Source organism: Erithacus rubecula, assembly GCF_903797595.1.
Source record: "Erithacus rubecula genome assembly, chromosome: 4".
Classification (NCBI taxonomy): domain Eukaryota; kingdom Metazoa; phylum Chordata; class Aves; order Passeriformes; family Muscicapidae; genus Erithacus; species Erithacus rubecula.
In genome coordinates, this window is record NC_136686.1 from 57115650 (window position 1) to 57133535 (window position 17886).

At 40.2% G+C, this 17886-nt stretch overlaps 1 protein-coding gene across 1 annotated transcript in view; it reads left to right on the plus strand.

Moving 5' to 3' along the window:
* RELN (reelin) overlaps positions 1-17886 on the plus strand; it is a 270757-nt gene that overhangs the window by 244633 nt on the left and 8238 nt on the right. Inside the window, exons 48-63 of the mRNA XM_079303527.1 lie at positions 1039-1216; positions 2565-2758; positions 3846-4099; positions 4825-4979; positions 5770-5984; positions 6276-6453; positions 7469-7644; positions 8840-8946; positions 9364-9606; positions 10128-10303; positions 11880-11953; positions 12760-12921; positions 13237-13394; positions 14241-14460; positions 15433-15630; positions 16021-16119. Coding sequence (XP_079159653.1) covers positions 1039-1216; positions 2565-2758; positions 3846-4099; positions 4825-4979; positions 5770-5984; positions 6276-6453; positions 7469-7644; positions 8840-8946; positions 9364-9606; positions 10128-10303; positions 11880-11953; positions 12760-12921; positions 13237-13394; positions 14241-14460; positions 15433-15630; positions 16021-16119 — 2787 coding nt within the window. The remainder of the gene's footprint in view (positions 1-1038; positions 1217-2564; positions 2759-3845; positions 4100-4824; positions 4980-5769; positions 5985-6275; positions 6454-7468; positions 7645-8839; positions 8947-9363; positions 9607-10127; positions 10304-11879; positions 11954-12759; positions 12922-13236; positions 13395-14240; positions 14461-15432; positions 15631-16020; positions 16120-17886) is intronic.

Below are 17886 nucleotides of genomic sequence, written 5' to 3' on the forward strand. Positions count from 1 at the left end.
AAATGCATCACCTCTGCTCTTGCCTCTGCTCCCTCAATTCCCCTCCCACCACACAGGGAGAGGGTAGCCTTGAAAGTCCTGGAGTTTCCCAGAATATATTCTCCTTATTCCCAAGGGATTTCACACCTCATCCCTGTGCTCCCAGCCTGGTGCTGGATGCAGAGAACCTGGGCTGGAGGTGGGACATATCCATTAAGCAGGATGTATGCCAGTTCCTCACAAGGCCAGATTTTGCTTTTTGACTGGTATTATCTTGATGGCCTGCTCCATGGTAGGTTTTGCCAGGAGAGGCAGACTGGATTGATCCTCAAACTGTTTGCATAACAATCCACACAGAGTCCTGCAAAACTAGCAAACAACAACCCCCAGATTTGCCTGTCTTGGCAAGAGAGAAATACCTTCCAGATGGGTGTATTGCTTTTTTTCCAGCCACAAATGGCAGCAGAAATGGGAGAATGGTTGTATAATTGCACTGTGACTGTATTTTTAGAAATATATTTCACTGCAGAATAGACATATTATTGTGTTCTCCTCTATCCTGACAACGCTGAAGTACCAAGACACAATATCCCTGGTAAAATCTCATAGTAGCAGAACACAGTTCCAAGCTGTTATCCAGTCTTTGACACATTATAAGAACATTTTTCAGAGGAAAAAAAAGGGAGATCTATATAAAGATAAGAAAGCACCATCTACTAAAATTTTACAGAAACTTGAACTTCAACATTAGCAGGACATTTTTAGGCTTGGCACATTCTGTTGGTTTATTTATCCAAGCACAATGCCTTTTACAGCTTTTACTGTTTGGGAGTGTACCCTGCATTAGAAGCTTGAATGATACACAATACTAAGCCTTCAAAAAAGTCATTTTTGTTTCATATTAACTACAAAACGCCAGATGTTCGAAACCCCCACATACCAGTTGTGCACCAGTAAATGATGCCTCCAGCAGAATAAGATGGTACCTTAATAACAAGCACTGATGAAAGCTCGGTGCAGAGCCTTTGCAGCTGATCTGTGCATTGTTTTGCTGCGCAGCTGCGACGAGCACTGGGGTGGGCTGTACTGCGACGAGCCAGAGACGCCCCTGCCCACACAGCTGAAGGACAACTTCAACCGCTCGCCCTCCAACCAGAACTGGCTGACGGTGAACGGCGGCAAGCTGAGCACGGTCTGCGGGGCCGTGGCCTCGGGCATGGCTCTTCACTTCAGCGGGGTGAGCATCCAGCACGGCCACCAGCCCGCTCTGTGTGACACCACAAATGGGGCTGGTTTCAAATGTTAAATAGCAAGGCTGTAAAAAAATAGCAGCATAACATATTAGACATATAAAATATTTTTTAAAGCTAAATCCTCTGCCTGGCTGAAGGTCAAAGTCAAACAAGTCCTACACACTAGGGTTAGCCAGAAACACTCCAGGAAAGTTGATTACGTGTTCCTTCTATGCTGCAGCCAGGAAAATGAATGTAGTGTGTGTGGCTCCTGAGAGGAGCTGTACAGGGGCCTTCAAAAGTGGAGCTAGTAGGTTAAAGCACACTATAAATTTCTTCCTCAGACCCTCCTCATAGCACTTAAAACTTCCAGACCAGAGTTTGAGTGGCTTCTAATCAGACTGCAGAGGTAAATTAATAACTAGCTATTTGTACTTCTATAACTTGCACATGGTCCTTGACACTACAGAGCCACAGAAACACAGGATGGGTTGGGATGGAAGGGGCCATGGGGATCATTTGGTCCAATCTCCTTGCTCAAGCAGGGTCACCCTAGAGCACATTGCACCCACGTGTAGCCTTAACCTTCAGATGTCTCGTAAGTGGGTGTTTTCAGAGTAAACTCACAGTAAAATTTCCTGTGTTAGCTACATAGGTAGGTATATAACCCTCACTGCTGCTAAGCTATAGTTTGCTAACAGGTAACCTCAGGATTATTGAAATTACGAAATAGTATTTTAGAAACATGTAAAATTTACGCCTGTAGATCCATTCTGTCAAATTTATAACTACAAACTGATAAGTTTTCTAAAATAAACTAACAGAAGCATTACATTTCCACTTCATTCCAGTAGGACTAAGTAGACACCAACTAACAGACTAAGCAATGTGAAATATATAAGTATTGTGGAAAACACACTTACTAAAATTGCTTTGCCATTTGATGGTTTGCAAAAGTTGAATCATTAGCACATAATCAGTGATTCATTAATTCTGCACAGAAAACTTCATGATTTACAATGGAGACATGGATTTCTGCAACTTTTGTATTAAGAAGAAAGGTAAATACACAAATGTACAACTGAAGGTAAAAGTAGCAGCGTATATAAATACACAACAGGAATTTTTAAGATGAAACATGATTAAAAGTATGTCTTCAGGAAAAACATACATATGTAAATATATATAGTTCTGTTGTAGCTTTACCTTTGCAATAATAAATACAATTTTTTTCAATTTTAAAATTTTGCAACATGAATCCACATTAATAGTGACTGCATAGTCTAACACTTTCTATGAATATAAGTTTTGCCAGACTACACCAGCCAACATATTTTTTTCATTGCTTTTAAGGGCTGCAGCCGTATGTTAGTTACAGTGGATTTGAACCTCACCAGCGCAGAATTCATCCAGTTTTATTTCATGTATGGATGTCTGATAACTCCTAATAACCGCAACCAAGGAGTGCTGCTGGAGTATTCTGTGAATGGTGGAATCACCTGGAGCCTCTTAATGGAAATTTTCTATGATCAATTCAGCAAGCCTGGGTTTGTAGATACCTTCTTTCTGCCTGTGTAAATTTCTCTGCTAAAGTCAGGTGGTCTTGAATGTTTCACCAGAACCTGTGGGATATATTACTGCTGTGGTTTGGATGCCAAGTTCAGCTTGTACAGTCTTACATGTGTTTATGAATGGCCTTGATGTATGCATTGAGAGCATTGGCATTTGTGCAGCTCCTAGGCCAGAAATACAAGAATAGCCAGGAGCCTGTAGCAGTCTGGTAGATTTGTAAATGTTTGCAGAAAGATAAATTAACAGCTACTTTAGTGATATCCATCCTGTTCTTAAAGTTGCTAATCTTTGCAATCTATTTCCTTATTGGCAAGATCATAAAATCACTGATTATTGCAAGTTAGTTATAAAATGGTGTGGAGAGGAGAAACTGCATTTTTTCAGTTATCCATCAAAAGGATGGATACACTCAAGTCCTACTCTCAGATGCCTGTGACATTGAAAACATGCATCTATTTGAGCTGACCTTTTTCTCACTGACTAATTTAAAAGATTCACAGAAAATGGGGATGTGAGGGACCCATTATTTGGGGGTATTTTTATCACACCAAGAAATCACTAGCACTTTAATTGGACATGAGATTTCAGTGTAGTGTTGTCTACTGTTGTAGTGGAATAGATAAAATTGTACTGGAACATTGCTATCTGCCGAATGGCTCCAGGTTGAAAAAAAGCAATCTTCATTTTATTTCCACATTCTCCTTCTTAGCACTTCCCTTATTTAAGACCTTATGGCCATACCCTGCTAGTCCAGACCATTGCATTTGGCCCCATAAGGACAGGTGGAGTAAGTGAGGCTGTTCAAACCATGCCACAGTCTGGGTGCTGACCCTTCCCACTTCTCTCTGAGCCCCTGTCCCAGGGATGATGTTGGGAGTAATCAGAAAGATTTTCTTTCCAGCAATATCTGCTAGAGGAATACAGGCTAGACCAGTCTCTTTCCTTTCCCAGATTCCATGTATTCTAGGAAACATCGTGAATGGACTTGTTCAAAGCACAGAGCATTGCAAAATGTCCTCCTCCTGCAGCTTTCCTCCAGCTAACTCCCCCCTTTCATTCCAGCTTTGTGAACATCCTCCTTCCCTACGACGCCAAAACCGTGGGGACACGCTTCCGCTGGTGGCAGCCCAAGCACGACGGGCTGGACCAGAACGACTGGGCCATCGACAACGTGCTGATCTCGGGCTCGGCCGACCAGCGGACGGTGATGCTGGACACCTTCAGCAGCGCCCCGCTGCCGCAGCACGAGCGCGCCCCGGCCGACGCGGGGCCCGCCAGCGCCGCCTTCGACGTGGCCGTGGACGACAAGACCACAGGTGAGCACACGCCTGGCTCCCAGCTGAGCACCAAGAACCCAGGGATTTGCAGATTTGCTGAGCCCCTCAATCTTTGTCTCGCTTGGTGGTGACCACAGGCAATCCCATTGCTGTAGAGACCTTGTCTTTTGGTTTCTGCACACAAAAGGCAAAATGAAAAGATATAACACAGCTTTTTAACTGCATTCATTTATTATAAGGTTAATTTACTTTTAAAGAAAAAAAAAGTAATTTTTTAGAAGTGCCAGTTCTTATCCTGAGTGTCTCTTCCCTTCTTAAACTTCTCTTTTGCGAAGTTAAATTACATTTTACAAATGAATTTTGTGGAAGACGCATTTCTTTATGTTTATAAGGCTTAACAGCTACCACTGATGGGGTAGACTTTGTGCAGACATGTAGGCAACACCCATTAAAAAGCTCTCTCAAAATGTTCAATGCAATAGAAGTTGCTTTTTTAAGTCTCAGATCCTTACTTCTTGAACATTAAAAAATAATGCTGTAATGCTTATGTAAGAGAGTAGTAAGAGGTGCATTCAGCAATAAATATGATAAATGTAATACATATTTACATGGGAACAATGGGCTACTGACATTCTCAGGAGCAATACTAAATAATTCTCATAAAGGCTGAAATATAAACTATGAATCACCTTTTGTGGTTAAACTACTCCCTGTTTAATTTATATTGCCACTGTATATTACTGACATTAGCCTTTATTTTCAAGTGAATGAACACTGGTTATTCCATGATGACTGCTCAATTGAGAGATTTTGTGATTCTCCTGATGGTGTCATGATCTGCGGGAGCCACGATGGCAGAGAGGTCTATGCAGTCACCCACGACCTGACTCCTACAGAAGGCTGGATTATGCAGTTCAAGGTAAAATCTCTCTGCAGTATAATTATTTCAAACCACATTTTGTTCCAGGTCTAAGTAGATCTTTCAGGAAGAAGGATGTGTAGGCCTACACAGGAGCCATTCCCTGCTGGGAAAAATGTTACTAGGCCATCCTCATTATTCTCACTTACTCTGTGTTGGTCAGCTTTAATACCACAGGCTGTTCTCAGAGGTGACACAATCTTCTCTTCCAGCACTGCAGTTCCATGGACACCATGTAATAAGGACATTGCACATCTACCAGGTGCCTCTTTTGTTGCTGGTGAGGGAAAAGCAGCTCCACAGTAATTCACTCTGCTCCTGTGTTGTCATGCATTCACATCAAACCTGCACCCAAACTGGCCTTCATACACCCCTTTACCTAAATTAAGGAAATAACCCAGCAATATATAGGAATTACAAAAACCCTTTGTACATCCATCCATAAAGGTGGTCTCCCTAATTTGTGGCTGCCTCTGAAATATTAAAATCTCAGGTTGTGTGGAAGGGGACATTAACTTAATTTGTTATGTGGTACTGGGGTTTAAGGCATAAGTGTCAAAATCTGGAAATCAAGAAATGTGAGCTATCCAGAAGAAAACAAAATTCATAATATGGTGTCTGTTTCTCAGTCTTGAGTATATCAGAGATCTGCAGGTGACTTGGTACCATACAGGCACTGTTACTGCCATCATCATTTCAAGCAAAATTCTGCAGTCTGTTTTCAGGCTCACTTTTTTAAAGCCCTTCACCACAATTAATTCTTAATTACTGATGGTCTCTTCTTTATTAGGTTTCTGTTGGATGTAAAACCTCAGAAAAACTTGCACAAAATCAGGTCCATGTGCAGTACTCCACTGACTTTGGTGTTAGCTGGAGTTACTTAGTACCTCAGTGCTTACCAGCCGATCCAAAATGCTCTGGGAGTGTCTCTCAGCCATCTGTCTTCTTTCCCACAAAAGGATGGAAAAGAGTAACTTACACACTACCTGAAAGCCTTGTGGGCAAGTAAGTACAAATTTGCTACTCATTTTGTCTTGGATTGAGTACCTTCCTGGAAGGAAGGTACAGGACATCTGTCTATTCATTTTCTTTCAAGGAAATTGCAGAATAGTGGTGTTCATGTTCATTTCATTATGGATATGTAAAAAATAAAACAATTTCAATAGATACCTCCACTACTTGTGGAAGCTCACAAGATAATACAGTCATGATTATGTTGTGTTTAATCACCTCTTTTTCAATTAAGCAAAGGTGTTTTATGCATATGTTTGTTTTTCTTCATTCCTTTATATCTAGTCCTGTGAGGTTTCGGTTCTACCAGAAATACTCAGATATGCAGTGGGCTATTGATAATTTCTATCTGGGCCCTGGTTGTCTGGAAAACTGTAGAGGTCATGGAGACTGCCTGAATGAGCAATGCATCTGTGATCCTGGGTATTCGGGTCCAAACTGCTACCTGACCCAGACACTGAAGGTAATTTTACTGCATGTTTTAAATAATGAATTTTGGCATGTGTTTGACTGGGAAGGAAAGAGAGGACAGATTGAACTCACTGGAAATTTAGCTTTGATTCCTGTCAGCCTGAAGACAGTCAAATCCATTTTCAGCCCTTTCATCAGTTTTTTAACAAAACTATTACTGCATTATTCAAGAATGGATTTGTTGCTTTGAAAATAACACTTAGCCTGAAAAAGCTGTGATAAAGTTCACTGTTCATCTCTTAATCATCATTATAGGATGTAAATCACCCTTGCACATATGGTTGTATTTGAACAAAATAGAAAGATTGTCTTTACTGTGAAAGAGCTTAGTCAAGTAGGGAATAAAGAAAAATGGTATAAAATTAAAAAATTAATTCACTTGTCTGTTACCCATGTTACTCAATAACAAGCAAGTGGACTGTAATCGGCTATTGATAATTTAGAGGTTAAAAGTAAGTAATTAACTTGTCAGTTATGTCATTTGAGTTATTATTATAACCTGGTTTTCATCTGAACAAATCATCATTGTCTGTCTGCAATTTTTAATTAGTAATTTATCCATCATATTAAGGACATTTTGGATAAAATTGTAGCAATTTTAGGAAGTCTTACTGCTAACTCCTTAATGCCAGGATTGCTGGTTTTGCTGAGGAAAGGTACAGAATGTTTTTCCTCCCATGCATACAGAAGTTCCCCTCTGTTGCACTCTGCTATCAAAACCTTGCCACACAAACCCAACGTGCTCATTCACTTGCAAATGCCAATTTTAATTTGCTGCATTATCTCCCAAATATGGTAAAATCCATCACTAATATATTTTCACATTTAGCCAATTCAGTTCAAGTTCGAATATTCAGCCAGAAGTGATTATGTTCAGTCAGCCTGAGAAAAATTTACAGTGTTCTTGAGCCCTTCAAACATGTTTCAGTCAGTTCCAGCTGTGGTTATCAAAAGGACTTAAATTCTTTCTTACCGGTGCTTCATGCTAAATACCTAAATACTTACAGACCTTCCTGAAAGAGCGCTTCGACAATGAGGAGATCAAACCAGATTTATGGATGTCCTTAGAAGGTGGCAATACCTGCACCGAGTGTGGAATTCTTGCAGAAGACACAACTCTGTATTTTGGAGGTGCAACTGTGAGGCAGGCTGTCACTCAAGATCTGGACCTGCGGGGCGCAAAGTAGGTGGTGGCTCCATGTCATTGTCATAGGGAGCTCTGTCACACCCTGGCAAAGCAGCAAGCAGCAGGGCTGGTGGCTCAGGGAATTCCCAGGCCACCACAAGAATAGCCCTGCCTGAGGCAGACACTAATGAGATTATGATTCTCAGGGCACTGGTGCTTTCAGATGAGTCACAGAGAGCAAGGCTCACCCTAGCACAGTGGAAAGGGTCTGACGTGTCCCAGTGAAGCAGCAGGTCCCTTGTCCAGGAATCAGCAACTCCTGTCCAGCAAACAGTCACCAGGGCACCAGCCATGTCTCTCACTGAGTTCAGAGCAGAACCTCTGCTGGCTGTCCTCTTTTGGGTGCCCATACAAGATGCATTCCACTTCTGTGCTGTTGGAAAGGATGACTTACCAAAAGAGCAATGGAACTCTGTCAGTTTAGACAAGCCAAGGACATGACATAGTCAACTTCAGCATCATTTCTCTTGACCATATGGCTTTTATGAAGCCACACACTCTGACTTCTGAACTTCTGCAAGTTTGCTGAATTACAGGAAGGAAGGGGCCTCAGGGAGTCTCTAGTCCAACCTCATGCTTAAAGCCAGGTAACACTGAATTCAGGCCAGTTTGTCCAGTACTTTTTCCCATTGGGTCTTTGAAAACCTCCAAGAACAGAGATCCTACTGTCTGTACTGGAACACTTATACTAGTGTTCAGTTATTCTCAGAGTGATTTTTTTTTCTTGTTTTTTTCCCCTGTTAAATCCAATTGGAACTTCCTATTTTTTTTCAGTGTATGAGCACTGACTCTGAGCTCTGGTGACAATCATTCCAGTGTCCTCCACTACCCTGCCTCAGTTTATCAACTTATTTTATGTCCTTCATTGATATAAGGGCACCTTAACACATGGTGAGCTCAATTCCACCAGGACTCTCAGGCAGCCCTAAGCAAAGTAGCTCCCATCCAGTCTGTCCCTAGCTGGTATATTTGCAATGAGTTAATCCCTCCCAGGGGCAGTTCTTAGCTGAATTCCATGAGGTTCCCATGGAAATTACTAGACAATGCTTTTGGAAACCTTTGTAGTATTTGTGCATCAATGTTACTTACTTAAAAACACCAGCATTTGGAACAGTTTCAGTATGTCTGTTAACAGAAATCAACCTCTCATTGTGCAAGTCTAATAGATGTGATTATATACATTTACTTTTAGGTTTCTACAGTACTGGGGGAGAATTGGGAGTGAAAACAACATGACAACATGCCACAGACCAACTTGCAGAAAGGAAGGAGTGCTGCTAGACTATTCCATTGATGGAGGCAAGTACATGCTGTATTTACAGCTGAGCTACAGTCTGGTTCTGTATCCATCCACCATGAATACTTGAAAAGTTGTCAGAGATCCAAAATAAAAAGCTAATTCTTAATCGTAAAGCTATTTTTGTCCATGTAAAGATTTTTTTCCCCCATCTAAAATTTCCATATATTGCTCAGAAGTTTTCTGTAATCTTCCTGCCTTATTTCCTTAATGAGTGGCTTCCACCCAAGTTGATTATTCCATTTTACAATTACAGGATTACTCTTGCAGTGAGTAACAGTCACCAACAATCCTTACAAGTTAAGCTCTATCAGAAGACCATAGATATTAATTTTATTTCCGATTATCTTACTTCAATCCATTAGATGGTTCTGCCATATGCTTAGCTCTATTATTAAACCTGCATCTTTTCATTGCAGGCATATCCTGGACTTTGCTCCATGAGATGGATTACCAGAAGTACATCTCGGTGAGGCACGACTACATCCTGCTGCCGGAGCGCGCGCTGACCAACACCACGCGCCTGCGCTGGTGGCAGCCCTTCGCCCTCAGCGGCGGGATGGTGGTGCCCGGCCCCGACAGGGCACAGTGGGCTCTGGATAACATCCTCATCGGGGGAGCAGAGATCAACCCCAGCCAGCTGGTGGACACCTTTGATGATGGTAAAACAGGCTGCCACCGCTCAGCTCTTGTCTGGCATTATCTGTTCTTGTCTTACCTGAGCCCTGTGAGCTTGCAAGCAGACTTTCTTTTATTTGAACTCTGCACATTTTTCATTTTGTAGACTAATGCTGTTTATATGCTATTCTTCATGCTATTAATAGAAGTGTGCAAATATATATATATATATATATATATACACACACACATACATGTATACTCAGATGTGTGTGCGCACATGTATATACACAAAAATTTTTATTTTAGTCCAACTAATTTCATCTAAATTTCTGGTATTATGCTTTTACCTCACCATATTATTTAAAAGTACCATTATTTAAACATTTTAATTACCTCTTTGGCAATGAGGTTCTTTATTATGTCACTTTGTAGCTTACTGTGTGTCATTACAGATAGCATAAATGTAGTGTCCATATCACTGTCTAGTGATTCTGTGGATTCATTACTAAGCCTTGATGTTTACCAAGACAATGCAGTAATTGTATTTAATTTATCTTAATAGAAGGCACCTCTCATGAAGAAAACTGGAGCTTTTACCCTAATGCAGTCAGAACTGCAGGGTTCTGTGGAAATCCATCATTCCATCTCTACTGGCCAAATAAGAAAAAGGATAAAACACACAACATCCTGTCCTCCAGGGAGCTCATTATACAGCCAGGATACATGATGCAGTTTAAAGTAAGAAATGTTCTCTCTCTCCAAAGTAAAGAACAAAATGAAAATTCATCTAATGTGTCTCCAGGAATTATTCTTCTTCAAAGTAGGATGCTCAACTGGATGAATAATTAATACTGACTTTTTACTAGCAATTATAGGAAAATATGAAGTGTAGGTAATGAGAATCAGAAAGGTTGCATGAATGTAAAATGTCAAAACACTCAGACTATCTGTGTGCTTTTGGGGTTAGTCAGAGGAATGGGAAGTCTAATATCTTTTTCCTGAAATTACTGGATCATCAGATACAGTAGGAATTATTTTCTAAGATGAGAATAGATGCCATGCAGAATAAGTTAATGTCCCCTAATTTGTGAAGGAACAGAAAAGGTAAGGGAGAAGAAGGCTGGAGAAGAATGTCATATGGAAAATGAAAGTAAGCTCAAGTAGAAGCACCCCTTCTGCTTCTTGTGTCATGGCAAATAACCTAAACCATCAGAGAAACATTTCTGAGTATTTTAATTTTATTTAAGGTAGAATTCTACACAGGGCCAAAGGCAACAAGTAGTTGTTTTCCAGAAATGTTCTTGGCCATTCCCCAAGAACCCTGTCTTAAATAAGCCAGGAACTAACATGAAAATAGGGTTATCAAAATACTAATCCATTTTCTTAGTATGTTTTTTTCTTGGTCTTCTGTTTGACAAGATAGTTCCAGAATTTTCCATCTTCCACTGATCAATATTTTCACTTTTTCTCAATGTCACTCCCTATTTTATACTGACTGTCTAATATAATCTCTAAAGCACTGCTTCCCAACTCACCATGCCAAAGAAATGATATCTTTAATTTTTTACTACTGAATGGCAAGACTGCCTCCAAAATGCATATTTTACCCAGCCTATCATCTTTTTCCTCTATTTTAAGACCAAAATTACGATAACCCATCAGCATTTAGTTGTTCATAATACTAAACCCTTACTGCAGAGTTTTTCTTTCCTAATCTTTTCCTCGTTTTTCTTCACTGCTCACAGCAAAGATTTTATTTCTAAACTAAGAACTCAGCTCTATCATGGCTTCTGTTTGGTTTTGAAATTTAGAATTGGATTATCAAATCAGTAATATACACTGGGTACTACAATCTTTCTGCTGTAATATGGAACAAATATGTCTATTGTTTTAAATATTCAGAATAATTCTGTTCCTAAACTGGACTGATTTAAAATTTATGTCCACGTGTTTATCATCATGAATTTTAAATTTCATAGGTGCTTCGCTCTTGGAAATGCCAAGGAACTACTATATATCTTGTTTCAGAAACTATGTTTGTTCAGATATTTAGTTTGGACTCTAGAAATTAAGTGTTGGGATTCTGTAAGGAAATTACACTAGCAAGGAAGCAAAATTCTTTAAGTAAAAACAGTATCTTAAGTACACTGTCTTTTGTTTTCCATCCACTTTTGATGGATTTTGCCCAAGTTCTAAGTTGACAATCACTCATACACCCAATAAAGAAACAAAAAAAGGAGAACATAGCTTGATTATATATCACTTTAAATGTCTACCTCTCTTGTTATAGCAGTTGATTTTATTTGTGCTATAGATCGTGGTTGGCTGTGAGGCAAATTCTTGTGGGGACCTTCACTCAGTGATGCTGGAGTATACAAAGGATGCCAGGTAAATGACAGCAGAATACACAGACCTGAAAAAAAAAATAGTATGACATTGAAAATATAGAGAGTTTCTATTTATTAAACCAATTGCTTTGCTATTCATGTTGTAAGAGAATCTGAACAAATCCTGTGTGCAAGCACTGGGATTTGTCTACATAACTCCCATAAATTCTCTTTATAATTTATGCCAGATATTTGACAGATTCATGGCATTGAGCTTGTAGTTACAGTCATGAGCATGTTCCTGTTAAAAATGTGCTCACAGGAAAACACATTTGTAGGAAACTCTTTTAGTAGGATACAGGATCAAGCTGTAATGAAGTGGGAGTTACTTAACTCCAAATTGGTCGTTTAACTAGCTAACAATAACACTGCCTCGTGCTGTAGAATAGCAGCATGTTGTAATTTGTAAAAATTAAGGTATATTCTGTGCTCAAATAACTGTGGGTGAAAAGGCAGCAAATTCTGTTGGGACTCTTCTGACCACTGTAAGAAAGAGGTTAAGGAGCAGCCTCCTAAATAACTCCTTCTGTCATGCAGCCCAGAGCAGCTGTCTGTACCACCCTGCTGGCAGTACCCCACCAAGGGCTCCACAACACTCAGACATCCTCCCTGGCTGCACCTGTGCTTTGGCCTCTCACCTCTTGTTTATTTGTGGCTTCAGAGCATGGAAACTATTGCTGACAATCTCTCATGTTTGTTTAGTAAGACAGGCAATGTCATGGCCCTTAGAAATAACCTGTTTTCCTTTCATTATTTTTTCAGTTGTTCCAAAACATTTTTCTTTTTTTTTTTTTTTGCTTCCTACAGGACAGACTCGTGGCAACTTGTCCAGACACACTGCCTTCCTTCCTCGTCTAATAGCATTGGCTGCTCCCCATTTCAATTCCATGAAGCTACCATCTATAATTCTGTCAACAGCTCCATGTGGAGAAGAATAACTATTCAGCTGCCTGACCATGTCTCATCCAGGTAGGTTACTGAAAGGTCAGCTCACTGTGGACCTATAAAACAACAGCTGTCTTGCTGGCACGGTTTATTAGGAACAATTGGTGAATTAAAAATGATTCCTTATTTGCAGATTTAGATTTGATGCATAACTCATGTTCTTCAGAAAGCTTTTTGTTAATAGAAGTCACTACTGCCAATGATGTAGCAGAGTAGTTCCAGTTACTGAAGTCACAGCCCCCTCACATTACATTTTTGGTTATATTCGCTGCTGGTGTATTAGAGATGTGTTAAATTGCTATGTATCCTAATACAGTGTTTGTATTTTCATATTTGCAGTGCAACCCAGTTCAGGTGGATTCAGAAGGGAGAAGAGCTAGAGAAGCAGAGCTGGGCAATCGATCACGTGTACATTGGGGAAGCATGCCCAAAGCTCTGCAGTGGCCACGGGTATTGCACAACTGGAGCCATTTGCATCTGTGATGAAGGATTCCAAGGTTCCATTTCTTCATTTCTCTCTTGTCCATCAACTACAGTCTAGTCTAGCCCAAAATTAAACAGTGATACAAAGTGATGTATCATGTCCAAATTTTATCACTGGAATGTCTGAGTAACAAATTCAAAATTAATAATTTGTCAGGGCTCCAAATAACAACTTTCCCCTCTCCTTATTCTTTCCATATTGACTCAGAAGTCTCTCCCATCTGTTACTGTATGTAAAATCCATCCAGCTTTTACTGAAGGCAGAACATGGCTACTTGATGCCAGAATCGGCTTCCACCCTGTGCTCCTTCCAGGGGTGCATCCCAGAGGATGTGCAGATGGGATCCAGATGTTAGTGACTGGCATCTGTAAGGGACTTTGTGCCCCATCAGGACAGAGTGTTCTGCTCTAAGCCCTCAGTGCAGCTAAGCACATGCCTAATGGTACCTGAGTGCCCTTGGAAAGCTCTAAGTGCTTTGTGGGAGTGGAGCCAGTGTTTAATGTCTTCCAGGAGAGCTTCATAACTTCAAAAGATCAGATATGTTCTGAGTTTTTAGACATATTTGCCTTCAATCAGCAATTTGAGGTTTCTCCTGTTGGCATAATTGCAAAACAGGAGAAACTGTATTGCAGTTCGTGTAGTTATGCTGCTGTAAAAATTAGACTCACAGCCTCAATTTTGTAAAAATTACTGCTGTATATCAATGTGCACATTATTAATGGATCTGCTGAAATAGATTCAGGCTGTCCTCACACTGTATATTGAGCCACAACCTTGAAAGGAATTATAATGACCTGTAACTCAATTTTCTTCATTCTTTCTATTTTTGTGTGTTTTACAACTTCACTGTCATTTTTAGGTGATGACTGCTCTGTTTTTAGCCATGATCTGCCAAGTTATATTAAAGATAATTTTGAATCTGAAAGAGTCACTGAAATAAACTGGGAAACCATTCAGGGGGGAGTGATAGGGAATGGATGTGGACAGCTGGCCCCCTATGCCCATGGAGATTCACTCTATTTTAATGGATGTCAAGTAAGACAAGCTGTGACCAAGCCTCTGGATCTCACCCGAGCAAGGTAATAGTTCGAGCCTAAACAGCTATTTTAACAATTCATGAGAAAGGAAACTCTTAGCATGTATGTGGGCCAGTACAGATGAGGATGGACTGATCTGGCTCTGCCATGCAGTTGGATGTGCTGGCAGAAGACATTAGGGCTTTGTGACTGATTTGGGAGATGGAGAGTGAGGATGTCAGATGAAAAGGTCAGATGTTTTCATCATGCCCAACAGAGCACTGTCTATGCAAGCCAGCACTGACAATGAAGCTGTTGGCAAAGACTGGACACCAGACTGCCTGGACTGGTGCCTGATCTGATAAGACAAATCCCATGTTTGTATGTGCCTCCACAATGGTTATGACTAAAGATGTTATTTAGTAATTACAGGATCATTTTCCCATTTCAGTTGTCAAATAGAATTATATTCACCTGGCAATGAACAGGAGTATCTTTTTCATCTCTTGAGCCTCTTTGGCCATGGAAAAATAAATGTAAGCAGCCTGTGCTGGCTCTTAGCAGAGTGACAGCTTTCATGGCTGGCTTATATTTAGTTGTCCAAAGCAAGATTAGAAATAGGATGAATTGGCCAATGAGCCAGATATAAATGAGGCTCTTCTTTTCTTATTTGAACACCCAGGTAGAATATGATATATATATTTTAGGTACCTTTTAATATTCGACCTTTATTTGTCCCTTTTAAACTTTTCATACACTCATTTACATTTGCATTTTTATCCATCTCAGTTTTGTGCAGATATATTGCAAAATTGGATCCTGCTTGCAACAATAGGTTATACATAGTAAACTATTATTTTGAAAGGAGAGCTGTGTTTTAAAGATAAGAGAACAGTTTATTTTGCATATTAAAGTAACGATTCTTGAAAATGCTACAAGTTTTGATAAGGTAACTGCAATAAACCTAGAAATACTATTGTTCCTGTTTGAATAATTTTGCATATTGAAAATACCTTTTCTCTCTGTGTTTTACAGCAAAATTATGTTTGTTTTGCAAATTGGAAGTATTTCACAAACAGACAGTTGCAATACCAATCTGAGTGATCCTAACACTGTAGACAAGGCAGTGCTCCTCCAATACAGTGTAAATAATGGAATTACATGGCAAGTAATTGCACAGCATCAGCCAAAGGACTTTATACAAGCCCAAAGAGTGTCTTATAATGTTCCCTTGTGAGTACCCAGTCACATTTCATTGCCTCTAAGTGTACAAATTACACTTCTGCTAAAAAATAACCCATCTTTGCATTTTCACTGTTGAAAAAAAAAGGTTGATGAGAGGGTAAAAAAAGAAGCAGATTTAAGGGGAAGGCTGATTAAGAAATTCCAGGCTAGTGTTTATCAAAGCACTTAAAATAAATACAAAAAAAAATATTTGTTTTGAAGATAAGGGGAAAATCCTCCCTACCTGTGTGCATTTTTAACTATTAAGTGTTTTACACGTTGATGTTCGTTGACAAAGAAACTATTTGACTTTGCTCTTAGTTCTGTTTGGGGATAGATAAGGATATGCAACACAGCAATAGCCTGGAGCTCTCACAGACTCTTGTGTTTGTGTGACAGGGAGGCACGAATGAAAGGAGTCTTACTGCGCTGGTGGCAGCCCCGTCACAACGGAACAGGTCATGATCAGTGGGCTTTGGACCACGTAGAAGTCGTCCTGTGAGTATCAGCTTTACCTCATCCCACCCCACCTCAGAAAGCACTGAACTTTCTCCAGCATGACATGAGTATTAAGCACATTAAGAACCACTGTGGCCCAGGGAATCCTTTCTCAAAGGGAAACTTTTAAAATCCTATCTTTCCTGATGCTCTGCCCTGACTGCAACAGTCAGTAGTTAAGATGGACACAAAGTAAGTGTCACAGCAGGGGGGTGTGTTGTGGATAGTGGAAAAATGCAGGAGGGAAAGTGGGGCTTTATCACCTCCAAGTATTGCAGTGGTCCTGTAATGCAGCAATGACTATTAAAAAACTATTTTGCTGGGACATAAGAAAGGATATTCCTGTTCAACACTGTGCTGCCATTTAAGGCTAATCTATATCCTTTCAAAGATAAAAAAAAAATTCTTCTGTATTGTTCATTGCACAAAGTAATGTTGTTGTGCCTCTTAAAAATTTGTGTTAGCAACTAATGCCTTATTCATTTCCTTTTTTTAGTAAGAAGGATACTGTTCAGAAACAGGGTTCACTATATCAGGTTCCTATGGTCCGAGCTCTATATTCATCCCCTTGTCAAGATTTTATCAAGTCTGCACCCTCCTGATTGTCCCATTCTTGAGATGGGTTTCGCTGGCAGCTTACCCGTTTTTCCTGTGTTGCATCACGAAGAGATGACCTGCTCTTTCTCTAACAATTTAGTTCCAGTAGAAGTGAAATGCTAGTGGCTTCCCGGGCAGGAACTCATCGCTGGCAGTGGTTGGCAGAGAGAGGCGAGCCTGCTCCATAGATAGGTTCAAACATTCTTTTTATTGAACAATTTAAAAACAAGCAATGAAGAAATTAGGCTTAGATAACCTCCAGACTGTGTAATTATAGCTATGAGGTTTCTGAATTAGCAGAGGCACTGCAAGTAATGTTTTGTAACAATAGCAAAGTGAATTGTCTGATTGCTAGTTAGTCCTGCTCTTCTTTCCACCAAGAAGCACCAGCTTGCATGGCACTCATATCAACCCCAAACCAAACTGGTCCCAACACTGAGTAACTACACCCTCCGCTGCTTTTACACACCTTGCTGGGCTCTGCTTCCATAACATTAAGCTTAAAACTGGAGGGAACAGAGGAGAGAGATGGGTATGACTCCTGTTTTAGTTAATGAATGGCTGTATGATGCTGCATCAGGAAAGATATGGAAGAGTATGAGCCTTCAGGAAGTTCACCATGTTTAGGAAACCATGGAAAAGGGAACTGGTTATTCTGAAATATTCATGTCTTTCTACCTTAAAAATAAAATGAACAGAACACACCATGTAAGAGAAAAAAAAGCATGTTACCCATCAATCCAATCACTGAATTAGTGGCCATAAGTAGGAATAGAACAGATCTTTAAAAAGTTATTCTGAGGCTGAAATGTGGAGAACTTCTCTGACAAGGAGATCTGCCAGGCTGTAGACTAGAAAACACCCAAGCTGAGTGGTAACAACAGATCATGTGAGATATGTTATACTAGAATGGCCAAAGCAAGTAATCACACCTTAGAAAGAGAAGGAAAACCAGGCAGGCAGACAGTGTCTCCTCCCTTCTATTATTTTAGTCCTGTTAAAGAGCTTTAAGGCTCCTCTGAAAATTGCCCTAAATATCAGGCTAGAGACAGAGGATTTCCACCCTGTCCAAGTGACATCTGGTACAGTCCACAGAGAAAGACAGACCAAACTGGACTGACTGCTCCCTTACCAAGTCCTGTGAAATACAGTGCCATGACATCTGACTTC